General features: G+C 48.1%; 1 protein-coding gene and 1 long non-coding RNA gene across 2 annotated transcripts; one reads left to right on the top strand and one right to left on the bottom strand.

The window, feature by feature from the left end:
- Positions 1 to 975: 975 nt before the first annotated feature.
- Positions 976 to 20787, bottom strand: ACTR1A (actin related protein 1A). Its single transcript, XM_059169068.1, has 11 exons — positions 20633 to 20787; positions 9375 to 9439; positions 8979 to 9054; positions 8110 to 8235; positions 7203 to 7327; positions 5767 to 5983; positions 4509 to 4601; positions 3753 to 3927; positions 3603 to 3664; positions 2974 to 3014; positions 976 to 2802 (listed from the first exon to the last, which is right to left on the bottom strand). Exons 1-11 carry the CDS (start codon positions 20678 to 20680, stop codon positions 2700 to 2702), a joined length of 1131 nt encoding a protein of 376 aa, XP_059025051.1. The 5' UTR covers positions 20681 to 20787; the 3' UTR covers positions 976 to 2699.
- LOC131828503 (uncharacterized) lies at positions 8234 to 10481 on the top strand. The gene is made up of 2 exons (XR_009352480.1): positions 8234 to 10197; positions 10303 to 10481. It is a non-coding gene; the product is annotated as an uncharacterized LOC131828503 (long non-coding RNA).
- Positions 20788 to 21035: the final 248 nt, after the last annotated feature.

The raw sequence follows: 21035 nt of genomic DNA, 5'->3' as shown, positions 1-21035 counted from the left end.
AAGCAGCTGCTTCCAAAACTGAGGTCTTCAACCCTGGAGTCACTGGGAGCTTTCAAAAATGTCTTGAATTCTGTTCCCCAAGATTCTGATGTCATGGGCTCTGGGCTATGGCCTAGGCAAGGAAGGTTTTGGAAAACTCCATGATTTTACTGTGCAGCTGGGATTGAACACCTGTGCTCTAGGCCAGCGTTTCTCAACCTAAGGATGTTCGGAGCCAGATAGTTCTTCGTTATGAATATTTGAAGTGGCATCCCTGGCCTCTGCCTAGATGCCAGTAGCATTTCCCGACTAGTGGTGACAACCCAGTGTCTCCAGACATTGCCAGGCATGTCCCACTTGATTGGGACCTACTGCTTAAGGCCAGTGGTTTTTGAGGATATGTATAGTGGCTAAAACTTTAGGCTCTAGGTCTATATTACGTGGATTCAAATCCTAGTTGATAAACAGCAGAGCTTTGGGAAATTACATAATCTTTTTGTGGCTCTAATTCATCTGCAAAGTGGGTAATAAAAATATCTACTTCGCAGGGTTGTTGGGAGAATCAGATAAGTTAATATTTGCAAAGGGCCTGGAAATCGCCCCCACCAGGTTTAAAATGGAGAGCTGATTAATCAGAATATCTGAGTGTGGGCCCCAGGAACTACATTTTAAGCTCCTGAGCTTCTTATCCATGTGGAAGTTCTGACTTCACGGATGTCAAAAGGTGCTCCCCTCATCTGAGGTAGTTTCAGTCATGGGTTTTAGTGTATGTGCAGGGCTGGGACCTTCAGTTCCTGAATTGGGGCTTTGGCATGAACAACACCTTCCTGTATCCACTTGACAGGCTGCGACCAGCTGCGACCTGGGTGAAGGGCTGGCCAAGTCTGGCTGGTACAAGAGTGCCCTCTAGAGGACACACAAGGCCCAATCACCACCTTCGATTCAGAGACTACAGCTCCTCTTCCCACCCAGCATCAGAGAAAGAGGCCCAGCTGATGCGTCTATTGGAACGACTTTATTTAAGTACATTGGGCCCCACCAGGCAACGTGGTCTGTGCAAGGGACAGGCTTGGGCTAGGAGAAGGGAGGTGAGCTGGTTAAGCACTCTGCAGTCCGTGGGTCGCCACATCGCTTTCACACACACCTGCTGCTGCGGCCCATACCTGGCAGGGCCTTTGGTCGTTGGACGGCATGGGGGAGAAGGCTGCCTGGAGTCTGGGATTGGGGCGGGTCTTGGTGTCACAGGTGAGGGTGCCGGTGAAGATCTGCTGACCCCAGCTTTGCACCATCTCGGCTAAAGAGCCTTTGGACACTGCTAGGCCAGCCTAGTCCAGGGTAGGCACCTGGCCCCACTGGATCAGGGGAGATGAGCCTGTCAGCGCCTGGCACTCTGGTCTGACCCCACCCTCCTTTAACACATAAGTCCAAAGTTAAGAATGGCACAAATCAGCCCAGTTGGGGCCTTGTCACCTCTACAACCTAGAGCCCCCTGTCCGCCCCCCCCCCGGGGGGGCACAGCTAGAGTGGGAAAAGGCAACCTGGTTAATGGCAGCTCTTTCTCCAGTCCTAAGGGGGCTGGATCCCCAATACCCCTCCTTTGCTAGAGGCCTCTGCCAAGAGTGATTCTACCTCCTGTTTCAAAAAAATCCAACTGGCAACCAGCCTGTTGATCCCAGGGCAGTGAGCAAATGGAAGAGGAAGAAAGAGGCTGGTGGTAGTGACTTTGAATGTAGCCTCTGATCCTAAATAGGCCTGAGGCCTGTGGATACTGTCAGTTCACTGTTAACAGGGAGTGGCGGGGCCCCGGACTATGCTAAACCGAGGTGCTGTAAACATCAGTGTGAACAGGGTGACTGGTGGGCAGGAGGCGGTGAGCTCCCTCTCCAGTCCCATACTGAACAAACACGTCAATAAATAAAACTGTTTAAAGATGGCATTGCCCAAGGATGGATGAAAAGCAAGTAACAGGGCCTGGGGCCAATAGGCTCCTGATGCTCTCCCGAGACCCCCTGGACAGGGGCTGAGGGTTGGAGCATTCACTCTGCCACCCATCAGAAGTATAGCACTACTGCCTCTTCAAATGCCCAGTGTGGTCCTGGTCCCCAGGTGAGGTGGAGGGCCCCCTGCCGTCTCCTGACCCCAGAGTCTCAATAATAGCTCTTGGAGTGCTTTTCCCAGCCTTCCCCAACCCAAACTGCAACAAAACCAGACAGAAGTCAACTTCGGCCCCAGTCCTCAGTCCATGAAAACTGGCATCAAGAGCAGAAGGACGAGCAAGGGAGGCAGCGGCTGCCTTGGGCCTCGGGGCACCCTGGGGGTGGGACGGGGTGGGGCTAGCCCAGCCGAGGATGAGCAGCAGCAAGGTCTCCCGGGATTTACCCTCTCTGTCTCCCTATGGTAGTAAACATAGTCCCACACAGCCAGACGAAGGCCCAGCTGACGAAGGAGTGGAGCCCTCTGCCAGCACTCTTCCCTGTCGGGGGCCAGTTAGTGGTCAACCCCAGGCCTCAGGCCGTTGCCATCATGGGTAGTTCATCGTCCTTTCTGGGCCCTGGGATCCCCGGGGCCACAGGGCTCTTGCATATGCGCACACATTCGTACCCACACACCCACACACACACTCACACACACAGGCAGTTCCTCGCAAACACTCCCGACTCAAGAAAGCGAGTTTTAAAGTGGAGTTAACTTCAGAGAGAGGTGAAGATGATGTCCCAACATTAGAAGGTTTTCCTGTGGATAGATCGGGCACCGTCTTCCTCATATTCCTTCTTGGAGACCCACATCTTCTTAAAGGTGTCCAGGGAGGCGAGGATGGAGCCCCTGGAGTGGAGGGAATCCCAAGGAATGTTGTGAGAGGGAGAAAGTAGGTATTTGTGGAGCTGGCCCCATGGGGCCAAAGCAGTCAAGGCTTTGCTTTAAAGGGATGGGGTGGTGAGGGATAATGATACCCTCACTTCCTGTTCCGCTCTTATTCCCAGGAGAACTACTCACCCAATCCATGTGGAATACAGCCTCTCCTGAGGTGCAGATATCTGAAAGGGTAGGTGGAAAGAGGATTCTGAGACTTTCACCCTCCTGTCCCTTTCCCGTCCAATGCTCATCTTTATGGCCAATTTTAATGCCCAAGGCAGTGGATGCATTTCACACAATGTCCCTGCTGGACCCCGTGGCCTCTCCCTCTGGGGGGTACTGTGGCCAGCCCGACACTCATCTGGAGGAGCAGATTTCCAGCAGCCCTATGTATCTACAGCTGTCAGAGAAGCTGGGGCTGTCAGGGGACAAGATTCTGCTGGGGCTGATCGGAAGCAGACTCCATGGCAGCAATCACACTCCTTCATTTAGCCTCCCTCAGGAGGCACTAAGATGGTGGACTGGTCACGAGGGAGCACTAGGAGTCAATGTGTCAACATTATGGTTTCTCTGAAAGACTATATGTGGGACCCTCAAGCCTAGCGGCCTGTGCCATCAGGGCATCAGAACTGCCCCCTTCTGTTGGGAGGGAAAAGGAAAATGGGTTCTCCCCTCTGATAGACGTCAAGGTCAGTGTGGAAGCTGGGAATTGTCTAGCCTCAGAGGGGAGGCCCGGTTCCATGAAGCCCCAGCCCCCACCATGCTCCTACCCTGATCTTCACGTCTTTCGGAGCCAGTTTCTTCACTTCACTCAGTAGTCTGTCACCGAAACCTGAATAGGCAGCATAGGGGAATCTCAAGTCAATTCTCTGAGCACCTGGAAACTTCCTTGGCAATGGGCCCCAAGAGCAAAGACCAACCTTTGAACAGGGTGGAGCCTCCTGAGAGGACAATGTTCGAGAAAAGTGTGCGCCGCAGGTCCATGTCCGACTTCTGGATGGCAAACACCAGCACCTCATGGATGCCCTCACTTTCCTCTCCGATCAGGTCTGGCCTGAATAGCAGCTCAGGTGCTCGGAATCGGGAAGGACCAATCTGCAGGGTGGGGGGGCAAACTCAGAGGCTGGGCCCAGGGCTGAGGTGCCTTTAGGAGTGACAGTGGAAGAGGTCCCTCTGCCCATCTGTTAGTGACCAGGCGGCTAGGAAGGCCAGGCTCAGGGGAGACCTGGTATGTCAAGAGCCGAGCCTCAAAACACCAAGACAAAACTCTGGGGAACAAATGGGAAACAAAAAGGGACAAGGAGAGCTCTTGGGAAACCAGAGAGAGGAAGCTCTTATGTTTAATCCTAGCTCTGGGACTTTCCAGCCAAGAGACCTTATAATAAATTCATGGGTTTATTCATTTATGGAAATTTCTTCCTACTAATGCAGGTCCAGGAAGAGGTAGCTCACCCTATACTGTGCCAAAGTGATAAGTGATAAACAGCACTAACCACCTTCTTCCAAACCCCTTGACGCCTCGCTCTGCAGGAGACAGTACCATTCAAGAGCTCCAGGACTCCAGGCAGAGGGTGTAAAAGGGTTGGTGCATGTGAGTCCAGTCTTCCCCTGGGGAGTTCTGTTGGGGCCCTGAGCTTCTGGGGACCTGCGGGGACTGAAGGGAGATCCAGACCTACCTCAATGGTGCTGCCGTCAGGCAGGTAGTACTGAGCTTTCTCCGTCTCTAGAGTCTCATCCTTCTGTGGGTTTATGGACAGGTAGCAGGCTCTCTGCAGGACCGAGCATGAGTCAGGCAGGTGGGAAACCTAGGCCTACCTGGTCAAAGTCCCAGTGTTGCTGCAGACATCTGCCAACCACGCTGATTGCCCTAAAGGGCCCCAGAGCTCCTGCCCTGGAGCACGGCAGGGTGGCCTCTGTCGGCCTTCACTGGGTGGCACTTAGGATTCAAGTTCCTACCTGCTCATCTTCCTCATGGGCAGGCTTGGAAACTGGCTCTCTGGAGCTGGGTCTGAGACCACAACCCAATTTTAGTACAGACTTAGGCTTCTTTTTCCCTTCTACTACTTGTGGTTCTGGGTCCCATCTACCCAGCTCAGGTTTCCCTAGAGCCATGAGTGGCAGGAGGATCTAGTTTATTTAAAAGGAAACTACTACCCACTGCCTGGGTGGCTCAGTCAATTAAGCCTTAGGCTCAGGTCATGATCCCAGGGTCTTGGTACTGAGCCCCACATCAGACTCCTTGCTCAGTGGGAAGCCAGCTTCACCCTCTACCGGCCACTCTCCCTGCTTGTACTCTCTCTTGCTCGCTCACTAGCAAATAAATAAATAAAATCTTAAAACAAAAACAAAAATGTTCATTAAAAAAAAAGAAAACTGGGGGCGCACGCCTGGGTTGCTCAGTGGGTTAAATCCTCTGCCTTTGGCTCGGATCATGGTCCCAGGGTCCTGGGATCGAGCCCCTCATTTGGCTCTCCGTTCAGCGGGGAGCCTGCTTCCTCCTCTCTCTCTCTGCTTGCCTCTCTGTCTACTTGTGATCTCTGTGTATCAAATAAGTAAATAAATCTTTAAAAAAAAGAAAAAGAAAACCGTATTCTGACTTCTTTAAGGATGTAAAAGAACATGTGTTCTTTTACAAAAGAACATATAAGCTATAAAAACATAATAAACACTGGTATACCCATCACCCAGCTTAAGAAATAACAGCATCTCCCTTTCCCCCACAAGATGGCAGCACTTGGGGACAGGGACCATCAGTGTGAGCCCCACTCAGCCCCCCATCATAAGGTAGTCAGGAGGCCTGGGTGGGGAGAACAGAGCTTGACCAGAGACCCCTCAGGACTGGCGCTTCGCCTCTCTTTACTCCAGGTCACAGAGGTCCTGGCTGCCCTGTTCCCATTCCCCATCCCATCCCTGGGTGTGTGGGGCAGCACTCACTTCTTTTATGGCCTTGACAATCTCAAACTCGGACGATGAGTGGAAATCATAGCCCTCCTTCCGCAGGTAGAGGCGAAGGAAGCGAGACACATCTCGGCCAGCGATGTCAATGCGCATAATTGAGTGGGGCATGGCAAAGCCCTCATAAATGGGCACGGCATGCGTGACACCATCCCCAGAATCCAGCACCACGCCTGTGGTCCGGCCTGTGGCGTAACTGAAGCACAGGGGGCAAATCGTCACTAACCCCTGCTTCCTCATCTGGGGAAGAAACTCATTTTGTTTTAGAGTTCAAAGTCAGCTAAACTAAAGCAGAGGCCTACCTTTCTCTAGGAACTTTAGACTGGACGCAGTACTAAGGAAGCCTGAGCATAAGCAAGCCTGAAAAACCTGGAAAGGAGCTAAGCCTCCTTCAATCACAGGCGATGGCCTGCCTTTGACTGCTTCAGGAACCCAGCCTACGGGGCAGTTTCCACTTTCCAGACAGGAGGAAAAACCTCGAATGTCTACAGGGGCCATGCAGGAAAGGTAAATGAGTAAAGGAAAATAAGAATATTTTCACTTCCACAAAAAACTCGCTTTTTCCTCACATGGCCTCCTAGATTCTCAGGTGGTAGCTGTCAAGAGTATAGACATATTTCTGTGATACGATGGGGAAAAACCTGTGCTGTTTGAGAAACAGCAACGGACAGTCCCTCATGTTGGGAAGACAACAGGGAATAGAGTGGGCTGTGGCAGTCAGGCTTGCAAACTCAACTGGAAGTGGCAGCGGCTACTTTGGCTCCAGCTGACTTTTGTCCTATAGGAATGCGCCCAGCACTGCTAGATCATCCCAGTTTTTTTGAGAAAAGCCGAAAGTTTAGATTTTGATAGAAAAATCTCCCAATTTTTTTTTTTTTTTAAATAGACTCTATGCCTCATGTGGGGCTTGAACTTACAATCCTGAGATCAAGGGTCACATGTTCTACCAACTGAGCCAGCCAGGTGCCCCGGAAATCTAGTTAAAATGCTGGCTCACAGTTTTTCAATGGGATCAAACACATCTTGGCTGCGGATCACCAGTGTACACCCTCGGCCCTACACCTAACCCTGGGATGAGGCAGGCTGGGAGCATGACAGGGATGATAGGGGTGTGAGAAAAGGGACCCCGTGGTGGTGTTTCCATCACAGCTCTGTCAGCAGCTTGGCATAACGTCTATACGAGTAGGCACTGGATAAACATCCGAACACATTAGGGGGCCTTTGGGAAGAACTGTAGCAGTGTATGGCCCTTCCTAGCAGGCAGAGTGGAGAGCCCTGGGCACCCAGTCGCCAAGACAAAGAACAAGAGAAGCAAGAATGGGACACAGTCTCAATATTCCCTTTTCCCGCCTCTAGGAGACGCATCTCCATTCTGCCCTCAAGAGGCCAGGGTAGCCAGCCAGGCAGCTACTCACAGGCTGAGCACAGCTTGCATGGAGATGAAAAGGGCTGGTACGTTGAAGGTCTCGAAGAAAACTTCAGCCGCTCGTTCGCGATTTTTCCGTGGATTTAAAGGCGCCTCCGTCAGGAGCACAGGATGCTGATGAAAGATGCCCAGAGGGCAATCAGGGCAAGTCAAGATTTCTACCCTTTATCAGCACCAGGGCAGAAGCCCTTGTGTGCTGGGCTAGAAAGCTGGGGGGACCTTTGTGAATTCCCCACCAAAAAAAGGCAAGCTGGGCCCGCCAACTTCCCCTGCACAAGCCAATGTGTCAACCTTCCAAATTCATGCCCCTTTAAAAGTCTCGTTCTGGCCTCGCCTCTACCCACTTTCTCCCCTCCTTGTCCCCAAGATTCTTACATAAGCTCCTGTATCTACTGTATGCCTCTAATTGTCCAGATTCTGCTTAAATCTAAATTTGGAATTCGTATATTAAAAATAATTATTTAAACTCTTTTCCAAAATTAAATTTAAATATTGAAGGTATTTTTGAAAACCAAACATATCCCTCCCCTGGAAATGCTGTATGTCTAATATTCACCTTCCTTTGTTATTGTGCACTGAGAGTTATTTCCTTAGAAGTTAGAGTATAAGCTCCGAAGTCTGAAAGACATGGGTTTGAGTCCCAGCTTTCCCACTCTATTCCCTAGTGATCTTGGAAAGACTCCTTGGCTTTCCTGAACTTCTGTTTCCTTGTTTGGAAAATGGAGATAATATTCTCCGTCATAGGACTTGTGTGTAGACTAGGGACGACTTGTCTGAGGAGCATAAGGCTTGGTGGCCCAGCAAGAGTCCAACACTCTGGCAGCGATCTCCCTGCTCCTCCTCTCTGGGGCAGTGGCTCTGCATAGCTCTGTACACCCCGCTCCCGGGACCCTCACCTCCTCAGAGAAAGTCTGCAGCTGGTCCTTGGAATAGACATACTGCCAGATGCGCTCCATGTCGTTCCAGTCCTTGACGATGCCATGTTCCATGGGGTAGCGGATGGACAGCAGCCCTCGGTGTTCCTGCGGGCAGAGAGCAGGACTTGCAGCGGCAGCCAGCTTCTCAGCTAGGTGGCCCAGGGGGCCCCCACTCCTCTAGGACTAGGAGTGGCCACTGCATGGTCCTCACCCAGGGCTGAAGTTAGGCTCCCGTTTGCCTCGTGTCTAAACTGTATGCTGCAAACTGTTCTCATTGTCCAATTAGCCAGCAGGGCAGAGGGCTTCTGCATTTCCATGGCCCCTCAGTGTCCTTATGGCAAGTGACAGGAGGTACCCTCCTCATGGTCTGACCCCAGGATACAAATCTCCTGGCTCTCACCCCTGGGCCTCAGCACTTGCCCCCAAGGTTGACAACAATGATTCTGTTGGTCTGCTTCTAGAAGCTGCCCATGGTTCCTCCGAGTGGTGCTAATTAACTCATCCCCAGGGTATCCCAGCCAGGATCTCCCCCTGAATCCCTTTTGCCAAAAAATAACGAAGCTAGCCAATTTGGCCATTGGCAAGGTAGTGACAGAATACGGAAGAAAGCAAAAGCCCTGTTTTTTAAACTGGTCTCTCTCTCCCCAAGTGCGGTTCCAGATATCTCCTCTCTAAAACCAGAGGCTGCTCCTGGGAGACATGAACCAACTAGACCTGGGATGAGGGGGCCAAAGGCAATATTTTAAGAGGAAACTGCTCCTTTTACTCATGGCTGTCCCACTGCCCTTTTGGGGAACAACGAAGGTCCTCTGCTGGCTTGAGGCTTCTTCAGTAGAACTGGGAGTTACCTCGGCTTTAGGCCCAATGAAGATGTCACCTTCAAGGGCTCCGGCCATGACGCGAACGTGTTTGGGTCTGCCCACACTAAAAAAGAGAGCAGGAGGACCATTACTTTTCATTTCACGACAGAACACGGAAGGCTGTACAGATGTGCATGCTTGGATGGGAAGAAACAGACCCAGTTCTACTGTCATTCTCTCTCAGGAGTGAGGTTAAAGTTCATTTTGATTTTCATCTACTTTTTTGCATTGCCCGCGATTTCTACAATGAACATGTATTATTTTAAGTTATTTGTATATTTCTGACCCAAATCAGAGATCCTTCTCTGTAAAAGGTGGAGGGCTGACCCCAAAACAAAGCTGACAAGCCTCCCCAGCTTCCGACTATGCTACAGAATTACTTACTAGTTTGGAAAGCAGTATTTGGGAATCTGATCACCAGCAAAACCAGCTTTAATCACACCAGATCCCTGAGGAGAGAGGAGAAAGAAAGAGAAGTCAGAAGTATGACAAAAATAAGAGATATATATCATATAGTATGCATAGTATGGTTTCACTTTTATTTAAAAGAGACCTTATATCTGGATATAATATGTCCATTTGCATGAACATCTGTAGAGGGTACACATGCCTCCAGGAGGGAAGTGGGACTTCCCTCCTGTATACTTTCACTGTATACTCAAAGTATTACTTGATTTTTTGGCATTCTTTGAACTTTCTTTTCTTTTCTTTTTTAAAAGATTTTATTTATTTATTTGACAGAGAGAGACACAGCGATATTGGGAACACAAGTAGGGGGCGTGGAAGAGGGAGAAGCAGGCTTCCGGAATAATAGGGAGCCAGATGCAGGGCTCGATCCCAGAACCCTGGGATCATGACCTGAGCTGAAGGCAGATGCTTAACTGAGGAGCCACCCTGGTGCCTCTTCTTTGACTTTTCTACATTGACCATGCTTTCCTTCTGGAATCAAAAATAATACTAATAAAGAGAAGAAAAAGAGAAAACCCGAGGGAAGAGAAAAGTACCTAGAATCACCAAAGCAGCCAAGTTCATGAACATAACCAGGGTGGGAAAAATGTGATTCTTTCTGTTAAACCACATGGGACACTGTTGACCTACTTTCCCAACTCAGGCCTGAACTCTCTCTGCCCTCCAGGGTGTCTAGGACAGACACCACCGTGAACACCACCAGGCTTGAAGCTGACTCTGATGGAACATATATTGTCTGGTTCGTACTGCAGGGGCAAAGCTCTATGGTCTGTGGGAGGAGGGTTGTGGTGGTTTTATTTTTTATTTTATTTTATTTTTTTACTGTGCTTTCTTTTACTCACAGGTCTCCTGCTGGTAAAGAGCAGGGAAGTTCTAAAGCATCACCCAACAAGAGACCCAACATTACAATCCTGATGCTTCAATCCTTGGTAAATTGGGTGGGTGTCAGAAGAGAATGTGACTTCTCTGTCAACATCTCTGGTACCACCTAGGCCCAACCAAAGTAAATGTCTCTAGCCATGACGTCGAGGCTTGCTACTGCTTGCGGATAGAGCCTGTTCTCTTCTGAACTCTCCTACTACCACATTTGATAAGCTCACCCTTCCACTCCAACACGGTTTGCGGCTGCACATATAATAGGCGCAAGCCTTTTCCTGCTGCCTATTGACCCCTTCTCTTGGGGTGGAGAGTGATATTTCCAGAACCCATGCAGCAAGCGGTAGTAAACACATCAGGAGATGCTAAATAGCCAAGGTTATCTTTGCACCAAAAGCTTCCCTGCAACACCCCTGGTTTCCTTTCTCTTATTCCTGCTCTTCTACAAGAGAAGTGTATGTATGTGTGTTGGGGTGGGTGGGTGGGCAGGGGAGGTGGTTAGATAGGCCATCCTAGTGCTTGACTCTGGCAAGACAGAGGGAGGAAGAAGTAGCTAAAGCATAAGGAATGGTAGTTCTCTAAGATAGCAGGAATCTCTGCCAACAAAAAAGAGAGAAAACAGGAGACAATGTGCAAACTCATCGGCCTGGGCAGAACAGCAAGGAGCCTGGAAAAGGTGCAGCTGTAAACTGAGCTGAGGGCCTGGGCAAGAGGGAGAACCACTGCTGCAGACCCAGGGCTCCGGGACAGGGGCATGAGGAGTGAGAACAGCACTGCACAGGAGAACTGCGGGAACTTGTTGGCTCAAGCTTCCAATAATTGCTCATAGCCTTCATCTGGGCGTGGTGATGCCAACAGACTAATTGGACCTCCTGGCAGAGGTTGAAAACAAGTAAAGATGAGACCTGCATTTCAGAGTCTAGATATTTTGAAAAGATGATTTCCCTGTATATTTAATTTTGAGTTTACTAGCAAAATCAGACTAGAGTCTGAGTGACAAGGCAAATAAAGATGTTAGGTTTATTTCTTCGTCTCTGTCCTTCCCAGTAAGAGTATAAAGACCCAGTTCTTTTTTTTTTTTTTTTTTTTTAAAGATTATTTATTTATTTACTTGAGAGCAAGGTCACAAGCAGGGGGAAGGGCACAGGGAGAAGCAGACTCCGCACCGGGCAGGGAGGCCGATGGGCACCTGATCCCAGCACCCTGGGATCATGACCCGAGCCGAAGGCAGATGCTTAACCGACTGAGCCACGCAGGTGTCCTAAAGACCCAGTTCTAATATCATTGCCTTCTTCCAGAAGGATAATCCCCTGTTGGAATTAATTTTCCCCTTCCTATTATTTCACAAAATCACCATTACCTGTACCATTAGGTAGTCTGCATTTCCTTCTGCTATCTGTTTGAATTTATGGTTTCCATTTTTGTCCATTTTCAGCCCAAGTGCCTCAAGCTCAGAGACTTTATGTATCAGCAGTCTCTGGCATTTGAGGGTACTCAAACAGATTCGGGCTGCCTAAAATTAAAACCGAGCTCAAATGATTGGTAGGTGAAGCCTCAAGTATGGAGCCTGAGCAGGCGGCTGGAACAGCAGCAGCCTTGGGCAGAGGTGGTGCAGGAAAGGTGAAGGCAGCGTCGGGAATGAGGCACGCGGTAGAACCAGACCCAGCTTGTCTCTGCGGTCTCACCCCGCCAGCAACTGGGTGAAGACTGAGTGGGGATGGGGGAGGCTGCTGAGCCGCTTCGCTTCTGCTTCGTTTCCGCTTCCGCCACCACAGGATTATAGAAGGACCCTGTCCATTTCTTTAATAGCATTTGTAACTAGGAACTATGTACCTGGCAAATGAGCTTCCATTCTCTTTGTTATTCACTCTGGCAAAGCCAAGTAAGTAAGTGCCTTGTAGAGAGCCTTCTTGAAAAAGTAGTTTTGTCATAAATATTTGAGATCTGACGACTCAAGTCTGTTGTGAACCACCAATGGCCAACTGTTTTCTTTCTAAAGCTTTTATTTTTTAAATTTTATTTATTTATTTATTTGACAGAGAGAGAGAGAGAGAGAGAGAGAGATCACAAGTAGGCAGAGAGGCAGGCAGAGAGAGAGGGGGAAGCAGGCTCCCTGCCGAGCAGAGAGCCTAACACAGGGTTCCAACCCAGGACCCTGAGACCATGACCTGAGCCAAAGGCAGAGGCTTAGCCCACTGAGCCATGCAGGAGCCCCTCTGAAGCAAACAGCAAACCCCTCAACCAGGCTCTCCCAGGACCTGCTGACTATGTGCCTTGGGCAACCTTTCACCTAAGCACCGCTGCTTATTCTTGATAAGCTGGGAAGGAGCCTCCCCATCTCCCATTTTACAAGTGGGAAAAGGATGCTGAGAGGTGGAGTCTCAGGTCCCAGGGCACTGAGGGCCTATTTTGGCACGAAGACATATTTTGTTTGGCCCACGAACCACTTTTTATAAAAAAAAACTTTATTGAAATAAAATTCACTACCATATAATTTACCCACTTAAGGTGTATAACTCAGTGGTTCTTAGTATAGCCACAGTCATATAATCCTCACCGCAATGAAATGTCAGAACCTCCTCGTCGTCCCGGAAACTGTATCCTTTCACGGGCACTCTCCGTCCTACCTGCCCTCTCCCACCAAGCAGTCCTCGGCAACCATGAAATCTATTTTCTGTCTCTGAAACTACAAACTACTTTTAAATTAACTCCCAAGAGTTAAAAATTAGACTGCAGGGGCCCCTGAATGGCTCAGTCATTACGCATCTGCCTTTGGCTTGGGTTATGAGCCCAGGGTCCTGGGATCAAGCCCTGTATCAGGCTCCCAGCTCGGTGGGAAGCCTGCTTCTCCGTCTTCCACTCCCCCTGCTTGTGTTTCCTCTCTTGCTGTGTCTTTCTCTGTCAAAAAAAATAAATGAAATCTTAAAAAAAAATTTTTTTTTTAATTAGACTGCATATACAATCTGTCAATTTTCTGATTTCTCTCAAAACAGCAGAAAATCTGGCAACACTGGGTCTCCATTCCTACATGGGGGCAAATGGCTGGAAGTGAAAAGCAGCTGGCTCTTTGGTCAGGCCCACTCAAGGCACTTTCCAGAGTCCTCATGCCTTCTTTATGGCTACCCTCCTCCTCCCCCTTTTTATGTTCCTCCTTGGCTTCTGCAAGTACTGGGTTCGAAACTCCTATTCAAGGCATTCCCAGAGACTAATTCATGTTTCTCCTTCCACATGGTACCTGGTTTTTTTTCTTACCCTCAGAGCACCTCACCTGGTGTGAAGCACATCCAGGGCTCTCAAAATACACACAACTACACAGGGAACTCTGTAAGTCCCCTCCCCTTCATCCTTTCCAGCAAGCTGGGGATGGATTCTTTTTTTTTTATTTATTTATTTATTTATTTATTTGACAGAGAGAGATCACAAGTAGGCAGAGAGGCAGGCAGAGAGAGAGAGAGAGGAGGAAGCAGGCTCCCCGCTGAGCAGAGAGCCCGATGCGGGACTCGATCCCAGGACCCTGAGATCATGACCCGAGCCGAAGGCAGCGGCCCAACCCACTGAGCCACCCAGGCGCCCCCTGGGGATGGATTCTTGCTGAAGTTCGACAACCAACAGGTTGAATATCACATCACAAGTGACAATGTGACAAAAAATAAATATACTGACTTCATTTCCTCAGCTAATTCTAGTGTCTCTTAAACTTAAGTGAATCAGGGACACCTGGGTGGCTCAGTCGGTTGAGTGTCCAACTCTTGATTTCAACAGGTTCTAATCTCAGGGTCGTGAGACTGAGCCCCACTTCAGGCTCTGAGCTCAGCATGGAGTCTGCTTGAGAGCTCTCTCTCCTTCTGCTGCCTCTGCCCCTCTCCCTGCTAACACTAATGTGTGCTCTCTCTCTCAAAATTAATAAATCTTTTTTAAAAAAAGATTTTATTTATTTATTTGACAGAGAAAGATCACAAGTAGGCAGAGAGGCAGGCAGAGAGAGAAGGGGAAGCAGGCTCCCCGCTGAGCAGAGAGCCCGATGCAGGGTTCGATTCCAGGACCCTGAGACCATGACCCAAGCCGAAAGCAGAGGCTTAATGCACTAAGCCACCCAGGTGCCCCATTAAATAAATAAATTTTTTTTTTTTAAAGATTTTATTTATTTATTTGACAGACAGAGATCACAAGTAGGCAGAGAGGCAGGCAGAGAGAGAGAGAGAGAGGGAAGCAGGCTTCCTGCGGAGCAGGGAGCCCGATGCGGGGCTCGATCCCAGGACCCTGAGATCATGACCCGAGCCGAAGGCAGCAGCCCAAACCACTGAGCCACCCAGGCGCCCCAATAAATAAAATCTTAAAAAATAAACAAGACTTAAGTGAATCAGCAGATCTCAAGAGCTGATGACAAATTATAAAATAATAATAATAATAATAATAAAATTAAGACCATTTGTGAAATTTGAACATTGACTGGGCATTTGATGACATTAAGGGATTATTCTTAATTTTTTTAGGTTTGATAATAGTATATTGATTTTTTTTTTAAGATTTTATTTATTTATTTGAGAAAGAGAGCATGTGTCCAGAGAGAGAACATTAGCTGGGGGAAGAGGCAGATGGAGAGTGAGAAGCAGATACCTTAAGCAGGGAGCCAGTCATGGGGCTCCATCCCAGGACCCCAGGTTCATGACCTGAGCTGAAGGCAGATGCCTAACCGACTGAGCCACGCAGGTACCCCTGATTTTATATATTTCCCCTGATTATATTTTTAAAACAGTGTGGGAGAGGGTAGCTGGCTGACTCTGTCAGTAGAGCATGCGACTCTTGATCTCAGGGTTATGAGTTCAAGCCTCACACTGGGCACAGAGCTTACTTAAAAAAGAAATTAAAGGGGTGCCTGGGTGGGCCAGTCGGCTAAGTAACCCACTCTTGATTTCAGTTCAGGTCAGGATCTCAGGGTGGTGAGACTGAGCGCCATGTTGAGCTCCACACTCAGGGTGGAGTCTGCTTGAGATTCTCTCTCTCCCTTTGTCCTTCCCCCTGCCTACATGCTCTCTCTCAAATAAATAGGGGCGCCTGGGTGGCTCAGTGGGTTAAAGCCTCTGCCTTTGGCTCAGGTCATGATCCCAGGGTCCTGGGATCGAGCCCCACATTGAGCTCTCTGCTCAGCAGGGAGGCCTGCTTCCTCCCCTCTCTCTGCCTGCCTCTTCTGCCTACTTGTGATCTCTGTCTGTCAAATAAATAAGTAAAATCTTAAAAAATTTAAATTAAATTAAAAAATAAATAAATTTTTAAAAAGTTAAAAAACTCCCACAGTGGGGTGCCTGGGTGGCTCAGTGGGTTAAGCCGCTGCCTTCGGCTCAGGTCATGATCTCAGGGTCCTGGGATCGAGTCCCGCATCGGGCTCTCTGCTCAGCAGGGAGCCTGCTTCCCTCTCTCTCTCTCTCTCTCTCTGTCTGCCTCTCCGTCTACTTGTGATTTCTCTCTGTCAAATAAATAAATAAAATCTTTAAACAAACAAACAAACAAACAAACAAAAAACTCCCACAGTATGGGAGAGGGAAGTAGGTGGGAATAGAGTTAAAAAAAGATTAGCCAGGAGTTGATAAGTGTCACAGCTAGGTGATGAATATGTGGATGTTTGTTATGTTCTTCCTCTCCTTTTGTTTATATTTGACATTTTCTATAATAAAAGGAAGAAGTTTGGATGCCTGGTGGGGCACTTGGTTAAACATTCGACTATTGGTTTTAGCTCAGGTTGTGATCTCAGGGTTGTGAGATGGAGCCCTCTGTTGGGCTCTGGGCTCAACACAGTTAGTCTGCTTGGGTTTCTCTCTTCCTCTCCTTCTTCCCCTCCACCTGTGCATGCTGGCTCGCTCTCAAATAAATAGATCTTAAAAAAAAAAAAAAAAAAGAGCTGGCAAATAAGAGGACAGCACTTAACTAAAAATTCAAAACACAAATACTGCACATGCACTATAAAATATCTATGTCTGCAAAATCACGAATGGAAAGGAGCACATCAATTTATGATGATAGTTTGCTTCTGAGGTTACTTCTGGGACAAAAAGGACAGGATTGTGGAGGGGTACACAAAGAGACTTCAATTATATCTGTAATGTTTATTTCCTAAAAAAAGATCCTGAAGCAGGGGCGCCTGGGTGGCTCAGTTGGTTAAGCATCTGCCTTCAGCTCAGGTCATGATCCCAGGGTCCTGGGATCAAGCCCCGAATCAGGCTACCTGCTCAGCTAGGAGCCTGCTTTCACTGCTTTGTGCACCCTCTGTCAAATAAATAAATAAAATCTTAAAAAAAAAAAATCCTGAAACAAACATGGCAAATGTCAACATTTAGTAAATGTGGGTGGTAAACACGTGCTGTGTAGGTGCTAGTTATATACTTCTCTGAAATTTTCTGCATGTTTAACTATCTCGTTTTTTAAAAAAAGGTGGGCTAAAGCAGTATAAGATCCCCCCCCTCAAACAGTGACACTTACTTAGTTTATTGATGAACTTGAAAAGATCTGATACTATTCCAGCATTTAGGCCCCAATAGTCACAAAGACAGTTTTAAGATTGACCAGAACATTGATCCATTTTAGGACAGAACTTAACCTTTGAGATCTCAGCAAAGATTTGGGCTTCAGAATAAACACAGTATTCCAATCAAAGTGTCATAGTCATCAAAATGTGGCCTGGGAGCTGCCTTCCTCTTATATTACTATCTATGACATACCTTTATATGTCATATGACATACCTTTATATGTCAGGACATACCTCCTGCTTTTTTTTTTAAGAATGACTTGTATTCAGTTTTTTAAAATACCTATCACTTTATCGTTGTCATTAAACTGCACACATGTGCACCTCCTCTTGCATTTCCCTCATTAAATTCTCATGAATTGGTTTGGTTCCAGAATAGGAAGAAAGGCTGTGAACTGATAATGAGGCTCTTCCCTCTTTTCCCTGATTTCTTTGTTCTCCCCCCCACTTTTTTTTAAAAGATTATTTATTTTTTTGAGAGCAAGAGAGCATTGTGTGCATGTGAGCAGGGGAGAAGCAGACAGAGAGGGAGAGAACCTCAAGCCAACTTCCCTGCTGATGGAAGAGCCCGAGTGAGGGGTTGATCTCATGACCCTGAGATCACAACCTGAGCCAAAATCAAGAGTTCAGTGCTTACCTGACTGAGCCACATGGGCATCCCTCCTCTTTTTATTTTTTATTTTTTATTTATTTTTATTTTTATTTTTTTTTAAAGATTTTATTTATTTATTTGACAGAGAGAAATCACAAGTAGATGGAGAGGCAGGCAGAGAGAGAGAGAGAGAGGGAAGCAGGCTCCCTGCTGAGCAGAGAGCCCGATGCGGGACTCGATCCCAGGACCCTGAGATCATGAACTGAGCCGAAGGCAGCGGCTTAACCCACTGAGCCACCCAGGCGCCCCCCTCCTCTTTCTTTTAATTACACTCTCCTTCGCCCAGAAATAAAGTTGTAGCAATGTGTAACTATGGAGCAGTTAAGTCTGTTAGATACACATTATTCTCACAGATATTTCAAGGTATTTTTCCTATCCATCTTTTACTTCGAAACAAAACAAAATCTCTAAATGTCAAACAGCAAGAACTACCTGATCTTCCAGATCTTCCAGATCTAAACATGTGGCAGATGTTCAGTAAATCCTAATGGGAGAATTTCTCTCACTTCACCTTTTGGCCTAATTATTGGGATGATAAAAGAAATGTTTTCCCAGGGGCACATGGGTGGCTTAGTCGGTTAAGCAACTGCCTTTAGCTCAGGTCATGATCTCTGGGTCCTGGGAATGATCCCCACATCAGACTCCCTGTTCAGTGGGGAGTCTGCTTCTCCCTCTCCCTCTGCCCTTCCCCACTGCTCCTGCTCTCTCTCTCTCCCACTCATATTCTCTCTCATAAATAAAATCTTTAAAAAAAATGTTTCCCAGAGAAAATAAACAAATCAATTCTATAAATCTTAAAACTGAAAATAAATCTCGGCTTTGATGCATTTCAAATGCACTATGGAGAAAGAGAAAGGAGAAACTAAAAAGCATTAGCTTAAGTGACATTAAAGAAAATGGCTGGAGATGGAACTCCTGCCTCCACATTCCAAAATCAAAGGATCTAATGGGATGGACAGACTGCTCCTTCTGCCTTGCTGATGGAAACAGGAACTAGTTAATTTCTATTTTTTTTTCTTTTTAAAATTAAGAAAAACACAGATGAAGTACATACAAACTGGATGAAGTATTCTCTGAAAATCGAATCAAGAACAAGAAGCCCTACTTAACCCTCTGCAGTAACTAACTAGGATCCCTCCCCACTTCAAACCTTTACTTATTTAGGGATATCTTTGTTACTGTGATATTTGGTCACCCATCCACCCATCCATCAGTCCAATGAAAAAACAATTACTGAGCACATAATGGTGCCAGGCCATAGGTGTTATGTGTGTGAAGGAAGGTGGGAAGGCTAGAGTAATAAAAAAATGAAAGAATGCTATCTTTCCCCCCAAGCATTTAACAGTCCAGTGAGGGAGACCAAACAAACAAACAAACCCAACCAAACAACAACAAAACAAAACAAAAATCCTCCTTCAATGAGGTGTCTCATTGAGCTCATCCTCCTGCTTTTTTTTTAAGATTTTATTTATTTATTTGACAGACAGAGATCACAAGTAGGCTGAGAGGCAGAGAGAGAGAGGTGGAAGCAGGCTCCCCACTGAGCAGAGAGCCCCATGCAGGGCTTGATCCCAGGACCCTGGGATCACGACCTGAGCCAAAGGCAGAGGCTTTAACCCACTGAGTCACCCAGGCACCCCATCCTTCTGCTTTTCAAGACAGAAGCTATACCTCTGGAGAGAAGGAAAGCTAACAACAACAAAAAATCACCTTTCCTTGGAAAAAATGAGAAACTTGGAACCCAATCTTAATTTGAGTCTTGACTCCTCAACTTCTAAGACAGGGGACTTGCATACTGACTGTTACTTAACCTCTCTCAGGTTCACTTTCCTGCATAAACAGGGGACAGTGATTCCTATCCACCTACCAGAGCTGACGCTTAAACGAGATGATGCAAACGAAGGCACCTTGTAACACGCCCAAGGTCCCAAGGGCGGATCAACAATGAGTCCGACAGCTTAGGACGGATAGAACTGACAGTTTTCCCTCAACAGTTTTCCCTCTGGTACCAACCAATCTCTGCGGGACGAGCCCTTTCAGTGGAAGACAGAAATGCAGTTGTTTTACAACAGTCACCGTCCGCCCAAATTAAGAGCAGTTATTTAGATTCTTTCCATTTATCACTATTGATGCACTTGCGTGGGCTACGAGCAAGAAGAATAGCGGATAAAGCACTGGTTTTAGGTCACCTCTACCGTGTGACCTTGGGCTCACTTTACCTCTTAGTGCTTCGGGGTTTTTGTTTTTTTTCCTTTGTGAAACGAGGATCAAATTTCCTGCCTTAACTATCCCCTCAGTTTTTGTGAGGATTCCATTCGAATGTACGTGAAATCCTCCTGCAAGCACTTGAGCGCCTGGCAAATAGGTTTAGTAATTTTTTCCCCCAGCTACTAAGCGTTCCAGAGATGGTACCTCCCTGCTTGCTTGGTCACTCTCTTTTCTTCTGGATCTTTATTAACGTTGTAATCTATAATCATAGAAATAATCCTATAGCCATTTCTGGCACCAGCTTCCCAAGCCCCACCCATATACACCCCCCAAGACCCCGCCCGGCTGGGGACCGAAGGAAACTTAGCCCTTCTCCACCCGAGGGCGGGCCCCAGCCCGTCAGGCTGCTCCAATGTTGAGTTCCCGAAACCAATCCCTACAGCTCTTGTGCACCCGCCCGCCCCTTAGAGAGCGAAAACACTATGGCGGCCCAGAAGAACGGCGGGGGCGCAAGCCAATCACTGCGGAGGGCTGCTCTCATCCGGCAAGGCCCAGAGGCGGGGTCATCGGTCAAGATGGACAGCCAAGAGAGCCAATAGAGTTATTGGAAACTGGGGAGGGGGCGGACGCCCGGCGCTCACAGAACGGCTAAGGCCCCTCGAGCCAAGGGCCCAAAGACCCAGCTCGGACTACAGCCCTTCCCTTTATCCATCCCAAAGTTCTCTATCACATGGTTGCTGGCTAGCCGTCCCGTCTGCGGACTACGGGTGAGGGGAGGACAGAGGCGGCAGCTGCTGAACCCGCCTGACAGGCTGGGCCAGTGACAAAGAGCCGGTGGCCCAGGCCGAAACCCGGGAAGCGATCCCTTTGGGGAACAGAGAATAAATCCGTTTAGAGATAGGAAAAACGCAACTCACGTTGTCGATCACGACAGGCTGATTGGCGATCACATCGTAGGACTCCATGGCAGAAGAATCTCTCCTTCCAAGGAAGGAACTGCCACCCGGGTCCGCTGCTAACGCCACTGACACGCATGCGCAGTCTAGCCGCCGGTACAGGGCGTCCAGGGAGCGGCCCGACCTCGCCTTCAAAAAACTACAACCCCCAGCATGCCTTGCACCAGAGTTAACGCGCCCGGCAGCTTTGGAGCCCCGCCTAATTTAAGAGCAGGGCGTCACTTTCCACTCATAGTACCCTGGGATTTGTAGTCTCTGTGGATGAGTAGACCGGCACGCAGATTGATGGCTGCATTGCATGCCTGGATCTGGTTCCTTTGAAGGAATTCACACTGCATGCTGAAGTATGTAGTCTTCTTGAGCA

This window comes from Mustela lutreola, chromosome 4 (genome assembly GCF_030435805.1).
Source record: "Mustela lutreola isolate mMusLut2 chromosome 4, mMusLut2.pri, whole genome shotgun sequence".
Taxonomy (NCBI): domain Eukaryota; kingdom Metazoa; phylum Chordata; class Mammalia; order Carnivora; family Mustelidae; genus Mustela; species Mustela lutreola.
Note: the sequence above shows the minus strand (reverse complement) of the source record. Positions and strands in the feature narration are given on the sequence as shown.